Source organism: Moschus berezovskii, chromosome 15 (assembly GCF_049115385.1).
Source record: "Moschus berezovskii isolate FMDL1 chromosome 15, NW_MosBer_1.0, whole genome shotgun sequence".
Taxonomy (NCBI): domain Eukaryota; kingdom Metazoa; phylum Chordata; class Mammalia; order Artiodactyla; family Moschidae; genus Moschus; species Moschus berezovskii.
The window spans coordinates 68,595,621-68,615,565 of record NC_142474.1 but is presented as its reverse complement, the minus strand read 5'-3'; the positions used below and the strand labels follow the sequence as shown (position 1 = coordinate 68,615,565).

The following is a 19,945-nucleotide window of genomic DNA, read 5'->3' as shown; positions in this document are numbered from 1 at the left end:
GAACTCCCCATATCAGCAGTTTAGATGGGATCTGTGGGTCACCAGTAAATTAGGTGCTGGGGACAGAGCAATGCAGTAGGCAGACCTAATCGCACACTCTTGTCATTTACAATTTAGTGGGAGAATCACCCACAATGGAGGCACATCATATTTATATTTAGCTTACATTAATTTAATCAATTATGTAATTATGCATGAGAAGGTAGAGACAGAATCATTGTAATGCTCTAAGTGGGTAAAAATTTAGATTCCCACAATTATGATGCATCTGGTACTCAATAAATATTTTTCAAAATTGTATAATAAAATAAGGAAATTCATGGAGTACTATGAGGGGATACAGTAGGAAAAACTAATTTACCCAAGATGGCCAGGAACACTTTATTTTTTTCCCCTGAAAGTAACTCCCGGGCCAGTGGAGAAGGAGGATAGAATCTTCCAGGTGTATGCGTTATTGGGGATGGGATGGGGTCAGGAGGAAGAGCCTTCCTGTCAGAGGGAATAGGTTGTGTGAAAACCATGAAGTAGGAAAAGTGCGGATGTTTGAGGAGCCAAAAATAGTATTGCTGGTGCACAGTGAGAACCACAGAAAGTGTGGTTCTAATTAAGGGTGAAAGAAGAGGCAGGCAAACCACAGCAGACTAGCGTTTGCAAACACAAGCAGCTATAGGGTCCAGACAAGCAGACCACATAAAGGTAAGAGGTGGGGACTGAAAACTGGTACCCACACACCCCATCTAGAGAGACCAGCAACTACTCAGCTCATGCTGATCACCATCATGGAGAACAGTGAGTGCAGTGTGGTCAGATCTCTAAGAAAAACCGCAAATCGAACTTTAACATGCAATCTTCCACATTTTTAATAAAAGCATCCAATTTAAAAAATTAAGACTTTCTGATGGCAAACAAAGCATATATTAGCAGTTTTTTTTTTTATTTTTGGCCATCCCACGCAGCTTGTGGGATCTTCATCCCTCAACCAGGGATTGAACCCTCACTGTAACACAGAGTCCGAACCTTAGCACTGAGTCCTAACCACTGGACTGCCAGGGAACTCCCCATATAAGCAGTTTAGATGGGACCTGTGGGTCACCAGTTTGCAAAATGATCACATTTTGACATCATCAGTTCAGTACAGTTCAGTCACTCAGTCGTGTCCAATTCTTTGTGACCCCATGAATCACAGCACTCTAGGCCTCCCTGTCTATCACCAACTCCTGGAGTTCACTCAAACTCATGTCCATCAGGTCGGTGATGCCATCCAGCCATCTCATTCTCTGTCATCCCCTTCTCCTCCCGCCCCCAATCCCTCCCAGCATCAGTCTTTTCCAGTGAGTCAACTCTTCGCATGAGGTGGCCAAAGTATTGGAGCTTCAGCTTTAGCATCAGTCCTTCCAATGAACACTCAGGACTGATCTCCTTTAAAGTGGACTGGTTGGATCTCCTTGCAGTCCAAGGGACTCTCAAGAGTCTTCTCCAGCACCACAGTTCAAAAGCATCAATTCTTCGGTGATCAGCTTTCTTCACAGTCCAACTCTCACATCCATACATGACCACGGGAAAAACCATAGCCTTGACTAGACGGACCTTGGTTGGCAAAGAAATGTCTCTGCTTTTTAATATGCTGTCTAGGTTGGTCATAACTTTCCTTCCAAGGAGTAAGCATCTTTTAATTTCATGGCTGCAATCAGCGTCCGCAGTGATATCACAGACTCATCAGTTCAGTTCAGTTCAGTTCAGTCGCTCAGTCGTGTCCGACTCTCCGCGACCCCATGAATCACAGCACGCCAGGCCTCCCTGTGCATCACCAACTCCCAGAGTTCACTCAAACTCATGTCCACAGACTCATAATGAGGCACAAAAGTAAAAATGTCTGGTAGGCAGTATTCCATTTGTGTGGATCCTGGGTTCAGAAGAGAGGTTATACTGGTGATTTGTATTGGGTGTCATTCCTTTTTTATTGCTAATTAAAGTCATGAGTGTGAATGAAATTTTAAAGGAAAAAGGGTTTGTGTGTGAATGCCCGGCACATTGAAGTTTCTGGCTGGTTGTCCTTATGGCAACTCAAAAAACCTAAATACCTGTTCTCTCAGTTTCTTGACCTCACCTCTGAAAACACTCTTCCCCACTCCACTTTAGCCAACAAGCTTCCTGGTCAATATCAACATTTGCATCACCGCTACAATGACCACTTTAAACGTTTTGTTTCCTGTCTGCAACCTTCTGTTCCAGCTGAGATTCTCAACCAACTCCCGATTTACCTAGTCTTCAACCTCATTGGAACTGCCAACCCACTGGCCTTTTTCTTTTACCATCTGCCCATTCTTATATTTCATAGCATTTTTTAAATGTTAGGTTAAAGCCTATGTTTTGTTATTTCAATCGTTCTCTAACCAATATCTTAAATGTCTTTGCATCTTGGCCTTTCTATCCCATCTGCCTGCAAAACTTCAGCACTGAATGAACCCAGTTATCACCCTTCTGACCTTCTCAGTACCAAGGCAGGAGAAAATCACAAAGCAGCAGAAAGTGCTTTCTCTCTATATTCATGGCCACCAACCTCAACGGGGTGAACTTCAAAACTTTAAAGACAATATTCTACCTTTACTACTCACCTCGATAATAATTTCATACTATCTTTACCTTTTCACTCCCATTTCTCAATACACACACAATTTGCCAGCCCCTCGGAATCATTTGCAATGCTTTGCAAACTCTCCCTGGCTTCTGGGCTCATGCTTTCCCCCTTCTCCTTGGTGGCTCCTCTCCTTCACATTTACCTAACCCCTCAGTCTTCAAGATTCTGTTCTAGTGGGCCTTCCACTTGGAGGTTTCCCTGACACACCTGTCTATGCTTGCAGGGCACCTGCACACACTTGGATTACCGTGTGTCTCATATTGTGTGTTGAGTTCAGTCTGCAACTGGACTGGGACCTGATTAGGGGCAGACACTGTATTTTATTAATCTCTGTAACCCAGCAGAGGGCTCTGTGTGTACAGTGGAGAGATATCTTAGGCTCACATGTGTAACGTTCTTAGGCGTATGGGGGTGCAGCTCCTCCGGTGACTGGAAGAATGAATGACCCACTGGGAAGCATTCAGACCTCCCCAAATTGGTAAAATTAAAGGTGAGTCGTGGAATAAAATAGTTTGGGAAACTGTGTCAGAGATAGACCAACCACGAATCTCAATTATCTAAAATCTACCAGGTCCAGTTTTTTCTTCAGTCCTATCGCTTTCGTACAGGCTCCTTCTCCCCTGTTTGAACATTTCCCTCTCAATATTTTTTACAAAAATACAAACAGAGATGGGATATTGATTTTCTGGCTCCTTCCTACGAACTTGGTCCGAGTCCCAGCCACCTTTCATGCAGTTTGTCTCTAATTTTTCCTTTCTGTGGGAGAAACTGCATGGTGCGTGTGAGCCTATGCTCTGGAGCTTCCAGGAGAGGGGTGGTGGGTGGGTGATCACTCCCGGAGGGAGACTGCATCACACACAGATATATCCAGCATACACAGCTTTGTTACCAGAAAGCCGGTACGCTCCCCTCAGCACTCCTCCTTTTCCCAAATGCAGGACTTTCCTCAGCCTCTAGGCCCTCGCGAGTGTCGCTGAATCGCAGCCGCGCGGCTTGGCTTCGCGGGCCGCTGATCTGGATTGGCTCCAAGGGCCGGGCCCTGGCCAATCAGGAGTGGGGGTGTTTTCTAGGGGGCGGGTTTTTCCCCTCGCCTCCCTGCTAAGGCCTCTCGCCTCCCCCGCGGTGCGTGCGCGCAGGAGAGACCTCCCTGCGGCCGCGGCCCCTGGACATCCCGCCCAGATCTCTGGGCCCCGGGGGCCTGGTGGGACATGGCCTGGGCCGCTGTGGCAGCAGCAAGACTGGGCCTCGGACGGGTCGCTCCGCTCTTCCTCCGGCGCGGCTACCAGACAGAGAGGGGTGTCTATGGCTACCGGCCGAGGAAACCCGAGAGCCGGGAGCTCGAGGGCGTCCTGGCACGCCCCCCAGGTCAGGACGGGGCCTGGGCCAGTGGGCCTGGCGGCTGGGGAGGCAGGGGGTCTTATTTCTGGGCCCGGGGTGGGTTCTTTTGAGGGTTGGGACTTCTGGGGGCCTCAGTGTGCAAGCAGGCAGGTGGAGAGGAAGGGGAGGCCAGGGAGCAGAGAGGGACAGGCCTGCGTCTTGTCCGGGTCACAGAATGGTACTGTGAACTCTTGTCTTTTCCATTCCTTGGTCGTAAAATGTGTGAGAACTTAGCTGTTTGTGGAGGCGGGGCTGCAGGAAAAGCTCTAAGATAGCCCAGCTCCTGGAGTTCACCCAAGGATACACGTTTTCCAGGGCTGTCTCCAAAGCCGGTGTGAGGGGTATCTTTGGGGATCGCGATGGTGACTAGGTCACTAGGGTGAAGAGGGCGTTGGTGTTCTTGGACTTCAGCATGGTATTTATTATCCATTCATCTCTTCTGTCTAGCCTCTTTGGGAGTTTAAAACTCTTTGCTGAATTCAGAACTATGCTACTCGGGTTTTAATGGATTGCTGCTGCTGCTGCTGCTAGGTCACTTCAGTCGTGTCCGACTCTGTGTGACCCCATAGATGGCAGCCCACCAGGCTCCGCCATCCCTGGGATTCTCCAGGCAAGAACACTGGAGTGGGTTGCCATTTCCTTCTCCAACGTGTGAAAGTGAAAAGTGAAAGTGAAGTCGCTCAGTCTTGTCCGACTAGTAGCGACCCCATGGACTGTAGCCCACCAGGCTCCTCTGTCCATGGGATTTTCCAGGCTGGAGTACTGGAGTGGCTTACCATTGCCTTCTCCGTTTAATGGATTAGGAGACGTGAATATCAGTTTTTGGAGGATCAGTTGCACAGTTGCATCCTCATGTACAAGAGATCAATTTTGAGTATTTGGTTTATGCTGCAAAATTATTGTATGTTTATTCATCCTCACAGAATAGAAGATAAACACAGATTGGTCGTTAGAGGAAGGTCACTTGGCATTTTTAATTTTTATTTGTTATTATTATTTACTGTGCCACATGGCTTATGAGATCTTAGTTCCCTGACCAAGGATTGAACCCTGGCCCTGGACAGTGAGAGTCTGAAGTTCTAACCACCAGGGAGGTCCCATTTGATATCTTTGGTCCAGTTGTTGGATTAACAATTAAGATCCCTTCATCGTCTAAACACCTGACCTTTGAGTAGTAGATCACATACTGAAATCTCAATATTGTGTTCTTGATATCAGGAAACATTCAGAATAAAACTGATTTCTCTTTCTTGAGTGCAACAGGTTTCTTTAGGAACAGCATTTTGGTCAGCTAGATGGCTAATCCCTTGAGAGTAAGACTATATTTCACTTGAGAAATGGAATGTCTAATTTTGCATGCCAGTTTCCCTCAAACTGAAGTGTGCGTTCAGATCACTCTGAATGATGTTTAAAAGGCTAGTTCCCAGGCTGCCCTCCCTTGCCTCACCCTCATCCCAGTTCTCATTCAGTGGCCTGAGATGAGGTCTAGGAATTTGTATTTTTATGTCACACTAAGTGATTTTCTAGCAGGAGGTCTGTGGCCACCATGACCAAACATCGTTATAGTCCATAAGGAATGTATATATAAGATATGTTTGTCCAACAGAGCTTGGTCAGACGTCTGTACATCCTTGCAAGGGAGATTGGAAAGCATAGTCTTTCTTCAGGGCGGCTACCTTCCAGCTAAAAGTTATTTTGAAAGAGAAGAGGAAAACAGATGTTGGAAAATAACTAGTATCACCACACTCAACCCCTTTGGCCATTTAAATACTCTAAGGTTTCCTTCCCACACAAAGAATGTATTCACAAACCCTACTGAAAATGAACACAAGGCAGCTCCCACGTCCAAGGTACACAGAGAAATGGGAGGAGGTGTAGTCCAAGTTATGGTGCCTTCCTCCTCCTCTTTGCCCTTCATCAGCTTCTTTCTTTGTATGTTTGTCTTGGCCAAGCAAGTATCAAGGTCAACATAGGATGAATACCTCATTTATTAAGGTTTTCACTGTAGTAAGGCTTCAGAGAGATCTTGAACTTGCTTCTAGTGACCTTTTTGGATGCAGTGGTTTCAGGAGTTAAAATTTGACCCATGATATGTGTCCTTTGTAGTTGGCTATTGGTGAAAGAGGTTGTACTTTAACCTCTGTAAACCTCAGCTTCTAAGTAAGCTTGAGTTCTATTTATCAACAATCCTAAATTGAAATGGAGGTGGATTTCCATACACAAAGGCTTCCTTGGTGGCTCAGACAGTAAAGAATCTGCCTGCCAATGCAGGAGACCTGGGTTTGATCACTGGGTCGGGAAGATCCTCTGGAGAAGGGAATGGTTACCTACTCCAGTATTCTTGCCTGGAGAATTCCATGGACTGAGAAACCTGGTGGGCTCCAGGCCATGGGGTCACAAAGAGTCGGACACAACTGAGCGACTAACACTTTCACTTTTCACACTTTCCATACACATTTTAGAATTATTTGGTCTAGTTCTGTGAAAAATTATTGGTATTTTGATAGGAATTGCAGTGAATCTATAGATTGGCTTCGAAAGTATGGTCATTTTAACAATTCTTTAATTCTTCCAATTCAAGGACACTGTATATTTTTCCATCCATTTATGTCATCTTCCATTTCTTTGATCAGCGTCTTACAGTTTTCTGAGTACAGGTCTTTTACCTCCGTAGATAGGTTTATTCCTAGGAATTTTATTCTTTTTGGTACTACAGTTAATGGGGTTGTTTCCTTAATTTCTATCTCTGATAGTTTATTGTTAGATTATAGAAATGCAACAGCTTAGGATTGGTGATTCATAGGTATAAATTTCATTATGAAGGATTGGGGGAAATGGCGGAATTTAGAGATGATTAGGAGATGGGGCCTATAAGATTCCAAATAGTGTTCAGTGGTTACTGATCTTAGCAATGAGCTTTCGCAGCTGAAGTGAGGTTGTAGGTGTGTTGCATATTAGAAATAATAGGAGCTTTGGGAGTTCCTTGGTGGTCCAGTGGTTAGGACTTGGTGCTTTCACTTGCTAAGGGCCAGGTTCGATCACTGGTGGGGGAATTAAGATCCCACAAACCGCGCAGTGTGCAGCCAAAAAATAAAAAGAGAGAGAGAGAGAAATAATAGGAGGCTTTACTGAAAGCTTTATAGGAAAAACAGTTGGGGAAAATCTTACAACATTAGAGATTTTTAAAAAATGTTCAGACTTCCCTGGGCTTCCCTGGTAGCTCAGATGGTAAAGAATCCCTCTGCAATGCAGGAGACCTGAGGTCAATCCCTGGGTTGGGAAGATCCCCTGGAGAAGGGAAAGGCTACCCACTCCAGTATTCTGGCCTGGAGAATTCCATGGACTGTACAGAGTTGGACATGGCTGAGTAACTTTCACTTTCATTGGTGGTTCAGTGATGGCTAAGAATCCACCTTGCAATGCAGGCGATACTGGTTCGGTCCCTGGTTTTGAAAGATCCACATGCCTTGGGGCAGCTAAGCTTGTGCGCCACAACAATTGAACCTATGCTCTAGAGCCTATGAGCTGCAACAAGAGAAGCCACCACCCTGAAAAGTCGGCACACCGCTGCTAGAGAGTAGCCACTGATCGCGACAACTAGAGAAAGCCCACGCACAGCAATGAAGACAGAGTGCAGCCAATAAATAAATAATTTTTCAAATTCAGATGATTTTTTAAATGTTTCATGGACTTCTAGTTCTCTCTTTTGCGGTAGGCTCTGACTTCCTTTTCAATTTTTGTTGTGGTATAACAGGTGAAACACTGGATTAAAAATCAAAGTGAAAGTCGATTAGCCATGTCCGACTCTGCCACCCCATGGACTATACAGTCCATGGAATTCTCCAGGTCAGAATACTGGAGTGGATAGCCTTTCCCTTCTCCAGGGGATATTCCCAATCCAGGGATTGAACCCAGGTCTCCCACATTGCAGGCAGATTCTTTACCAACTGAGCCACCAGGGAAGCCCAAGAATACTGGAGTGGGTAGCCTATCGATTCTCCAGCGGATCTTCCAACGTAGGAATCGAATCGGGGTCTCCTGCATTGCAGGTGGATTCTTTACCAACTGAGCTATCAGGGAAGTACACTAAAGTACAAATAGTTCAAATTCCAAGTTCTTCATTACCTCTGTCACCTTCTGCAGGTCACTTAACCTGTTTGGGCTTCGCTGACTCTTCCGCAGATATGTTTCAGCCTAGAAACTTGGTGCTCAGAAAGTGGGGCTGGAAAAATATACACTTGTCCAAATTTCATACCAGAAATTTGGGATGCAGAACCTGCGGCCTAGAATATGCATTTGTCCATATGCATTTGTAAGGCATAGCTGTTTAGGTACTTAGCCCCTGTGTCATCCATAACGTGTGTCCTGAAGACCACCCCACACTTAGAGAGTCTCCAGAAGGGACTCATGGCACATAGAGTATGGCTGGACTCCTGGCTGAGGTTTAGTAGGTGTGATGAGGATCCTCAGCTGGACTGTAATGGAAAAGGCACAGGAAGGGTCTGGGGGACCCGCTGTGCAGTCTTCCTTCTGCTCTTTTCCTCATGACGGTCACCCACGATGCCCTTCTCTTCAAGAAACATAGCAACAGATGTGCGGTGTTCCTGTGAGAACACGTCCCTGTTCTAACAGGGAAAGCTGTTAGAGACTCAGCACCCAGAGTTTTTATTGGAAGAGGTTCATGTAAGCACCCTCTGCATGTGCCAAAATCCCAGGTTCCCAGAAGCACAGCAGGTGTTCATCCTAAATCATTTTGTTCACACAAGCAGTCTAGGCACAGTTGTTGCTAAGTCGTGTCCAATTCTTTGCTACCCCATGGACTGCAGCACCCCAGGCTTCCCTGTGCTTCACCATCTCATGGAATTTGCTCAAATTCATGTCCGTTGAATTGGTGATGCTTTCTAACCATCTCATCCTCTGTTGCCCTCTTCTTCTTTTGCCTTCAGTCTTTCCCAGCATCAGGATCCTTTCCAATGAGTCAGCTCTTCACATTAGGTGGCTAAAGTATTGGAGCTTTACCGTCAGCATCTGTCCAGTGGAGGACTCAGTGCTTCCATTGCCACAGGCACAGATTCATTCCCTAGTCAGAGAACTAAGATCCCACATGCTTTGTGGCATGGCCACCCAAAATATAAATAAATAAATAAAGAGCTCTATTGGACATGTTCACTATGGAAAACTTAGAAAATATGATAAGCAAGGAAAATTGGGAATTTTGACATAGAATCATCACTAAATTTTTGGTCTGTTTCCTTTATACATATGAAGTATATATGCAAATGAAGAGACATATATGACGTATGTAGGTGCTAATATGCTAGATACACTTTGTAATGAAAATATATAGGTACAATACACATATTTTAACACAGCTCAGGCTCATATGATATATAGTGTCTTTTAGTCTTTTTTCTTGTAAACAAATTGGCACATCCAATAAGCATTCTCCTACAACATTATCTGATGATGATTTTTGGCCAGTGGGGATTAGTCATCAGCACTGTGGCATGTCTCTCAGATGACTGGGGTTTCACTTTCACACATTGGAGAAGGAAATGGCAACCCACTCCAGTGTTCTTGCCTGGAGAATCCCAGGGTCGGGGGAGCCTGGTGGGCTTCCGTCTATGGGGTCACACAGAGTCGGACACGACTGAAGTGACTTAGCAGCAGCAGCAGAGGACCAACAGGAGGGAAAGATTAGTGAGGAATGAGGAGGCGTTGACTCCACCCACCCTACTGGAGGGGCGTGGGTGTGCATGATGAGTAATTGCACCATTTACTGGTGTCCTCAGGGGAAAACAGATTCCTGTGAAGACAGGAGTATAAGCAACGTTTAGGGAAGAGGTGAAAAACATAGGGAGGTCTGTCAATCACAGAACGGACGGAATTCTAGACGTCACAGTGGAAGGATCTAGGAGGCAGAGGGAAGAGAATACAGGGTTGGGTCTAGAGGTAATGGCAACCCACTCCAGTATTGCCTGGAAAATTCCATGGACAGAGGAGCCCGGCGGGCTACAGTCCATGGGGTCGAAAAGAGTCAGATATGACTGAGCACAGCAGCAGTGGCAGCAGAAACCAGAGCAGTGAAATACAGTCTGAGAGAAACCAGGTGGTGAGGATGGGGGGAGGCTGTGCCCCGAGGTGGGAGGCGAAGAGGCCTCTCTCTCTTCAAGAATAGTAGGTGCTGTGTGTTCTTTGGGGTGAACTGCATCCTTCTGTGCCAACTCCCCCATCCGTGTTGCAGAGTATCACTAAAAGCTTGGATTTTCAGTAAGAAACTGAAGCAGTGATCTAACTAGATGTGATTTGCTAAAGAGAATGTTTTCACAAGAGGGCTAGTAGGGGACTTCCCTGGTCGTCCAGTGGTTAAGACTCTATGCTTCTAATGCTGGGGGCCTAGGTTTGATCCTTGATCAGGGACCTAAGAACCCACACGCGGTGCGGGTGTGGTCAAAACATAAAAAATAATAATAATATTTATTTATTTGTATTTATTTTTACCTGTGCTGTGTCTTAGTTGCTTTGTGCAGGCTTTCTCTGGTTTCCGAGGGCAGAGGCTACTGTCTACTGGGAGTGCTCGGACTTTTCACTGTGGTGGCTTTTCCAGTTGCAGGGCACAGGCTCTAGGTGAGAGGGCTTCCGTAGTTGCAGCACTCAGACTCAGTAGTTGTGGCACAGGGGCTTAGTTGCTGCGAGGCATAACGAATCTTCCTAGACCAGGAAACAAACCCGCGTCCCCTGCATTGGCAGGCAGATTCTAATCCACTGTGCCACCAGGAAGTCCAATAATAATTAATCTTTTTTTTTAAAGAGGGCTAGTAAACTGTGGTGAGAATGGTGATGATAATCCCGTATATTTACCATTAACTTAATTCCACTAAGGATGTAATTTTAAAGATGATATTGGAAGTTGTGGCCTTGAAGGATTTTCTTCCAAATTTTAGAAGGGCTTTCATGTGCAAAAGGGAAGAAAAGCAGCTTTTGGCTCAATATAAAATCATCTAAAATTTAAAAAAAAAATCATCTAAGATAGAATTAGATTCATTGAAATATAGTGATTTCCCCTTTAAGAAGAGGTTGGAGAATTACTCATTTAAGGCTACAAATAGGATTTTTTTTATTATGTAGTAATAAGATAATTTCTAAGGTCTTTTTCCTGGTCTATGATTTCATGAGTCTATAAAATGTGTACCTGGAGGATGTAAGGAAGGAAATGTAACATTGATTTTGCAGTTTAAACTCTGTTATTTTTGTAATGTACAATATAAAAAACTCAAATAATAATTAAGAGGACTATAATTATCCATAATTAAAATTATAGCATTTTCACGGTTATTTTCAATTTGGGGTGTTCCTTTTAAAATCTATCCATGTACATAGTTATTTCCACAAATGTGCACCCATAATTCTGGTTCCTTCCAGTTCTTTTTCAGTGACTTTTGCTCTTAGGAGATAAATTTAAGGAAATAAGTGTGTTTTCCTGGATTCTGCTAGTTTTTAATCCTGAAAACCACTGGCAGCTGTGGTGGGTAGGAACCGCATGTTAAAAATGTCCAAAGCTGCAAAGTCTTCTTTGAAAACTGATTTTGTGGTCTGTGGGCATTTCCTAAACTGTATTGTTCTGTTGTTGTTGTTTTCCCACTCAATCAGTGGACCATGGCCTTGCCAGGTTGGTGACGGTGTATTGTGAGCATGGGCATAAAGCTGCCAAAATCAACCCGCTCTTCACCGGTCAAGCCCTACAGGAAAACGTGCCTGAAATCCAAGCCCTGGTGCAGACTCTTCAGGGACCCTTTAATACCACAGGTAAAGGTCATCAGCTGTCAACTGTCCATGTGTCAGTTAACTGTGAGTGAGGCGGGACTCCTTTCTCCTTTCTTGAAGAACTGCAGTCATGCCTGCTGGAGCTGAGGCTTCCATGGGTGTGAGGAGACAGCACGGGGCACATTCGAACACTGTCTGGGAGAGTAGTGTTGAGGTTCTAGAATTGTCTTCCGACAGGGCCCATATCCTCTGTGTTCAAATCATATACACAAATGGCCAATGGGTACATAAAAAGTGCTTGGCATCACTAATCATCAGGGAAATGCAAATCAAAACCAAAATGAGCTATCACCTCACAACTATTAGAATGGCTGTTGTCAAAAAACCCCAAAGTTGGACGAACCACAAGATCCTACTGTACCATAGCACAGTAAACTAGTTTATCCTGTGGTAAACCATAATGGAAAGGAAAATGAAAGAGAGAGAGAGAGAGAGTGTGTGTGTGTGTGTGTGTATAAAACTGAATCACGTTGCTGAAATTAACACAACAGTGTAGATAAAGTACTCTTCAATTAAAAAAAAAACAAAGATACAAGTATCAGTGAGGATGCAGAGAGAAAAGGGAACTCTTGTCCACTCTTGGTAGGAATGCAAGTTGGTGCAGCCACTATGGAAAGCAGTAGGGAGGATCTTCAAAAAATTAAAAATAGAACTACTATATGACCCAACAATTCCATGTTTGGATATAAATCTAAAGGAACTGAAATCAGTACCTTAAAGATGTATCTGTTCTCCCATGTTCATTGCAGCTTTGATCAGCCAATATCAAAGATGTAACGTTTACCGTAAGAAACCATACACGATATAAAGTAAATGTTAGCTTGTTAAATTCATGTTGTAGGTTTAGGCAAAAGACTGGTAATTGATTTGGTGCTGGGCCAGTCACATATTATAAAACTTCCTTTTCTTTGGCTAAGGTTCAGGGAGATTTCCTTTTACCTTAGAATGTTGCATTGCTGTCAGTGTTAATTCACATTAAGACCGACTGAGCAATAATAGGCATTGCTTTATAGATATGATAAGACTTGAACATTTTGATAGATATTTCAGATCAATATAGTACATATGATTTATAGCTATAAAGCAGATGAATGGCAAACCCAAAATTTACTTTGAAAAGAATATAGAATCGAAATTTGGCATCAAGCATCATGGCTGTGTTTGGGGGAAGATTTTTATTTCCTCTCCTTTTAGTACTTTATGGCCTTTGACCATATTTTTAGTTTTGCCTTTAGGAAAATCTGGATAACCATCGATAATGACCCAAGTTATTTAGAATGAAATGCTCTGAATTGAGATAAGATCTTGGTATGTTTTATATTTGGTTTGACCCTTTTGATTCCATTTTGTAGGATTATTGAACATGGGGAAGGAGGAGGCCTCTCTTGAGGAAGTCATCGCCTATCTCAACCAGATCTACTGTGGGCAGATTTCTATTGAAACCTCTCAGCTTCAGAGCCAGGAGGAAAAAGACTGGTTTGCCAAGCGGTTTGAGGAACTGCAGAAGGAAGCATTTACCACAGAAGAGCGAAAACACCTATCAAAATTAATGCTAGAATCTCAGGTATAAAAGTAGCAGCTAATATCAAAGGAATTGTTCAGCTCTTTTTCTCCAAAGACATATAAATATTGAAGAGAGGGAGTTAAGACATGAGCTCTCTGGATGTAGCCACAATTCCCCCATGGCCTCAATACAACAGATAGTGTAACACACACCACTTTATTCTGAGTAGAAAGAGGTAGATCTCCAACCGCCAGAGCTGTTGGTTCTCCTCAGAGTCGATACGTTCTATGTATTTGTCTCTTCCCGTCATAAAAGACTGCAAAGTCCTTAAGATCTGATTCCGCTTTTAATTACCTGAAGGGATTAAAAAAGGGAAAAGGTCAAGATGGGGAACACATGTACACCTGGGGCAGATTCATGTCAATGTATGGCAAAACCAATACAATAATGTAAAGTAATTAGCCTCCAATTAAAATAAATAAATTTAAATTGAAAAAAAAGAGTAAAAAAAAAAAGGAAAAAGGAACGCATGTATATGCATGGCTGAGTTCTTTCACTGTTCACCTGAAACTGTCACAATATTGTTACTTGCTTATACCCCAATACAAAGTAAAAAGTTTAAAAAAGATTTTAAAGAGGTAAAAATTCTTGAAAGAGAAAGGAACTATACATGAAAGGGGCTTTCAGTATAGATTAATAGGATTGAATGTCCAGGACTGTGCGCAGGACTTGAGCCTATCAATATGACAAGACTCCCGTCCCCAGTAATGTGGGTGGATGGCTAGTTTGCGGCCCAAATGAGATACTATAGAGCCCTGAACTAAAACTCAAGTCCTGGAAAAGGCCTGGCATTCTGAGGGGATTCCTACTGGGGTGAGTTCCTCTAATACTTGGGTTGTTTTCTCTGTGTCCCCACTGACGCCTCATGTCCTCGGCAGGGCTTTCTTGCCAGGCTCTGAGTGACTTCTGTTCATCTCTGGGTCTGCACTGAACAGACCCTGTTGTAGCTGCTTGAAGCAGTGCGGGGTCTCCTTGAATGTGTTTGACTTTGACCCAGGTAGTCAGCTCTCCTGTAACTATTGTGTCTGACGTGGTGTTCCACAGGAGTTTGACCACTTTTTGGCCACCAAGTTTGCCACAGTAAAGCGATACGGAGGCGAAGGAGCAGAAAGCATGATGGGCTTTTTCTACGAGCTGCTGAAAATGGCGGCTTACAGCGGAGTAACGGATGTTATTATTGGGATGCCCCATAGAGGGAGGCTGAACTTGCTGACAGGTCTTCTGCAGTTCCCTCCAGAGGTAAAAGGCCTTCTGTTTTTCCCACCAGTGATGTGCAGTTGGCTGAAACAGAGTAAAGCCGATGGTGATAATTGCTTTTAGAAAACTGACTAAGCATATGAGCCATTGGTCCAGGAGACAGCTTCGTTAATTGATGAAAACTAATGCTGTTGGATCTGGTGTATAGGGTGATTTTCCTATATCTCTTTACAGGACTCCTTTCTTCACTCAGGAAAGTTAAAAGTTAGTTTGTTTCCTAAGGATGATGCAAACAGATAAATTCTGTTTTTTGAAGCATGCTTTCCCTATTTTGTAAAAATCATTCAAACAAACACAAAAATCTGTGCAGTTCGATAAAATTTCATCTTCTAGAAAGTCATTTTTACCTTCTACTTATTTGCAGATTATAGTTAATAGATTGTATGAAACTAATAAAACATTGTTATCTCAAGAGATCCTCCAAAGTGAGTAGTGTTATTGGTTATTGGATCGTTTGTATTCTTGTTCAGTCCGACTCAGATGCTCTGTAAATCTCGAAGCACTTGAGGTTCAGGGCATAATTTTCAATGACAGGGAACATCAGAGAGACCCAGTGTTTGATAAGGTTATGTCCATTATACATGGGTAAACCTCACTGCTATTCTTGGCCAGGAGATTAAAAACAATTATAAATGCTAGGTTGTTCCCCAGGGGTTCAGTGGTTAGGACTTGTTGCTTTCACTGCCAGACTTGGGTTCAATCCTAAATCAGAGAACTAAGATCCCACAAGCCAGGTGTTGCAGCAAAAAAAAAAAAAATACCATATGACCCAGAAACTCCACTCCTGGGTATATATTTGAAGAAAACAAAAGCACTAATTTGGAAAGATACATGCACCCCAATGTTCTTAGCAGTATTAATTATAATTGATAAGATATAGCAACAGCCTAAGTGTCCATCAACAGATAAATAAAGATGTGGCATACACACATATAATGGAATGTAACTCAGACATAAAAAGTAATGTAAATTTCCCATTCGCACCAATAGGAATGGACTTGCAAGGTTTTATGCTTAGTGGAGTAAGCCACACAAAGCTAAATACTTCATGTTATCACTTAGATGTGAAATCTGAAAAATAAAACAAACTAATGACTATAACAAAAAAGAAACAGACTCACAGATAGAACAAACTAGTGGTTACCAGTGGCGAGAGGGAAGATGGGAAGGGGTAATCTATATAGGGATATGGGATTGAGAGATATAAATTACTTTGTAAAAAATAAGTAAGCTAAAGGCTATATTGTAAAACACAGAGAATATAGCCAATATTTTATAGTAACTGAAGTAAAATCTTTAAAAGTTTTGAATCACTATGTTGTATACCTGGAATTTATATAATATTGTAAATCAACTATACCTCAATCCAAAAAATTTTCTTAATTAAAAAAATACACATGATGTCATGTCTGGGGGCCAAGTTTTACCTTTTGTGTTTATACTTCAGTGTTTCTGATGCTGCTGCTGCTAAGTCACTTCAGTCGTGTCCGACTCTGCACGACCTCATAGACCGCAGCCCACCAGGCTCCCCCGTCCCTGGGATTCTCCAGGCAAGAACACTGGAGTGGGTTGACATTTCCTTCTCTAATGCATGAAAATGAAAAGTGAAAGTGAAGTCGCTTAGTCGTGTCTGACTCTTTGCGACCCCGTGGACTGAAGCCTACCAGGCTCCTCTGTCCATGGGATTTTCCAGGCAAGAGTACTGGAGTGGGTTGCCATTGCCTTAGAGATCCTTAATCAGCTTTGAAAACTCACTGTAGAAAAGGTAGAATACAACAGAATAAAATGATTGACAGATGGAGGTGTGCTTTGACACCTACAGAAATTCTTAAACCAAAAATTGCATTCCTAAAATATCCCAGACAAAGCAGTTACTCAAAAGCACAGAAATGATTATCAATGACCATACTTGTGAACATTTGTTGGATCATAGAAAAACCAAGAGAGTTCCAGAAAAACATTTACTTCTGCTGTATTGACTATACCAGAGCCTTTGACTGTGTGGATCACAACAAACTGGAAAATTCTTAAAGAGACGGAAATATCAGACCACCTGACCTGCGATTTCCTGAGAAATCTGTATGCAGGTCAAGAAACAACAGTTAGAACCAGACATGGAACAACAGACTGGTTCCAAATTGGGAAAGGAATATGTCAAGGCTGTATATTGTCACCTTTCTTATTTAACTTATATGCAGAGTATATCATGCGAAACGCCAGACTGGAGGAAGCACAGGCTGGAATCAAGAATTCTAGGAGAAATATCAACCTCAGATATGCAGATGACACCACCGTTATGGCAGAAAGCGAAGAACTAAAGAGCCTCTTGATGAAAGTCAAAGAGGAGATTGAAAAAGTTGGCTTGAACCTAAACATTCAAAAAACTAAGATCATGGCATACAGTCCCATCACTTCATGGCAAATAGACGGGAAACGATGGAAATAGTGACAGACTTTATTTTTGGGGGCCCTAAAATCACTGCAGATGGTGACTGCAGCCATGAGATTAAAAGACCCTTGCTCCTTGGAAGAAAAACTATGACCAACCTAGACAGCATATTAAAAAGCAGAGACATTACTTTGCCAACAAAAGTCTGTCTAATCAAAGCTATGGTTTTTCCAGTAGTCATGTATGGATGTGAGAGTTGGACCATAAAGCTGAGCGCCAGAGAATTGATGCTTTTGAACTGTGGTGTTGGAGAAGACTCTTGAGAGTCCCTTGGACTGCAAGGAGATCAAACCAGTCAGTCCTAAAGGAAATCAGTCCTGAATATTTATTGGAAGGACTGATGATGAAGCTGAAGCTCCAATACTCTGGCCAGCTGATACGAAGAACTGACTCCTTGGAAAAGACCCTGATGCTGGGGAAGATTGAAGGCAGGAGGAGAAGGGGCCGACAGAGGATGAGATGGTTGGATGGCATCACTGACTTGATGGACACGAATTTGAGCAAGCTCCGAGAGTTGGTGATGGACAGGGAAGCCTGGCTTGCTGCAGTCCATGGGTTGCTAAGAGTCAGATACAACTGAGTGACTGAACTGAACTGAAGTGAAGCTTGTGAAAAACACATTTCTTCCTATCCTGTGAGTTTGTATGCTCCTATTTTAGTGAGGGCAATAAGAAGCTTTTGGGTCATTTAAACCATTTGGCCAATTGAGCATAACATACCATCTTTGGTAGATAGTTTGATTTGAGACCCAGCTTTGTAGCCAAGAACCTTTAAACCTTTGTAGCCAAGTAATTTCTCTTGCTCACCCTTTTTTGTTTTTTAATTCTCAAACTCCTAATTTATCCCTCCTCTTCCCCTTTAGTAACCATAAGATTGTTTCCTATGTCTGTGCATCTGTTTCTGTTTTGTAAATAATTTCTCCTTTTTTTTTTTGTCTGCATTGCCCAACTTGTGGGATCTTAGTTCCCCGACAAGAGACTGAGCCTCGGCCCTCAACAGTGAAAGTCCAGAATCCTAACCAGTGGACCACCAGGGAGTTCCTGTATCATTTCTTTAGATTGCACACACAAGTCTTTTGTCATTTTCTGTCTGATTTATTTCATTTAGTATGATAATCTCTAGGTCTATCCATGTTCCTGCAAATGGCATTATTTCATTCTATTTTGTGGCTGAATAATATTCCATTATATACATACCATATTTTCTTTATCCATTCATCTATCAACGGGCACTTAGTTTCTTTCCATGTATTGGCTATGGTAAATAGTGCTGCTGGTGGACACTGGGGTGCTTGTACTAATTAGAGTTTTCTCTGGATATATGCCCAGGAGTAGATTGCTGGGTTGTATGGCAACTGTATTTTTAGTCTTTTAGCTTGTTCATTTTTAAAATAGATAGTAACACCTATCTCAAAGAAAAGTATGAAAATGATGTGACAATGTATGCAGAGAAGTCCTTTGAGAATCGCAAAATATAGTTTCTTTTTTTTAATTTTAAAAATTAGTGATTTATTTATCAGTTACTCATTGTATTTTGTAAAGAGAACATATTTAGAATCTTTAATAGCACTCTGTTACTTTTCATCTTCAAAACATCCATACATTTTTCACAATTTTGAAACTAAAATGGTACCAGAACTTACACAGATGCTACAACCCAAGAATCACAGAATAGTTTCTTAGATGCCACTTGAGCCAAGTAGTGGATGTCATCCTGTGACTAAATGGGATGAAGTTCTTATTTTCCTTTAGTTATATGAATAATTATAAGAATTATAAGAATAATTCTTATTAGCAATTCATGTGTTTATATACTTGAATAATTCAATAACTCAAATAATACTTGCTATTAATAATTTAACAAGAATACTAATTTTTTGGAAAATGCATTCTAACAGGTGCATTTAAGAAAAAAATTTTACTTATTGCAAGGCAGAGGTATCTTACTGTCTGCATCATGCTGGACTTGTCTTAACGTGCTAGAACTTCATTGGATGATGAACATCTCCAAACAGCTCTGTGCATTCGAGCAGTTACAAGTGTGTTTATCTTTAAATAATGCATGGTCACAATATATATACAACATGTGCATAAAGTTTTTTTTAGATTGTGTGATTTAAACGAACCACCTCTTCCCATTTGTTCTTGTGTGTTTACTCGGCTTAGCTGATGTTCCGTAAAATGCAAGGCTTAAGTGAATTTCCGGAAAACGTCTCAGCCGTTGGCGATGTCCTGTCTCACCTAACATCCTCGGTTGACCTGGACTTCGGTGCGCACCATCCCCTCCACGTGACTATGCTGCCCAACCCCTCGCACCTGGAAGCTGTGAACCCTGTGGCAGTTGGGAAGACTCGGGGGAGGCAGCAGTCCAGGCGGGATGGGGACTACTCCGTGGACGGTTCAGCGCAGCCTGGGGACAAAGTCATCTGCTTACAGGTACTGGGAGCTTCAGGAAGTAAGGCCAGAGGTTGGGAATATTGGGAAGAAAGAATGTCCAGGTTGGTAGTTGTCATGGCAGTCCTAATGGGGGTTGGAAAAGAATTTCAAGAGTACTGCAAAAAGGAGTGATTTATTAAGAACAAAGAGCAGAGACAATGTGGGCACTGGGAGCAGGGCTGGCTGGCACCTCCTGGCAGACCAGGGAGAGCCAATAGGATGCTGTTAGAATAGCCAGCTGGCTCAAGGGAGAGCCGACACTTTTGTGGGTTAGCAGTCAATTTTTGAAGAAGGCAATGGCACCCCACTCCAGTACTCTTGCCTGGAAAATCCCATGGATGGAGGAGCCTGGTAGGCTGCAATCCATGGGATCGCTAAGAGTCGGACACGACTGAGGGACT

The 19,945-nt window shown here is 42.8% G+C and overlaps 1 protein-coding gene across 1 annotated transcript in view; it reads left to right on the top strand.

The window, feature by feature from the left end:
- The first annotated feature begins 3,732 nt into the window (after window positions 1-3,732).
- DHTKD1 (dehydrogenase E1 and transketolase domain containing 1) overlaps window positions 3,733-19,945 on the top strand; it is a 45,968-nt gene continuing 29,755 nt past the window's right edge. The window contains exons 1-5 of the mRNA XM_055427601.2: window positions 3,733-4,003; window positions 11,666-11,821; window positions 13,192-13,403; window positions 14,448-14,642; window positions 19,275-19,544. Coding sequence (XP_055283576.2) covers window positions 3,847-4,003; window positions 11,666-11,821; window positions 13,192-13,403; window positions 14,448-14,642; window positions 19,275-19,544 — 990 coding nt within the window. The 5' untranslated portion in view covers window positions 3,733-3,846. The remainder of the gene's footprint in view (window positions 4,004-11,665; window positions 11,822-13,191; window positions 13,404-14,447; window positions 14,643-19,274; window positions 19,545-19,945) is intronic.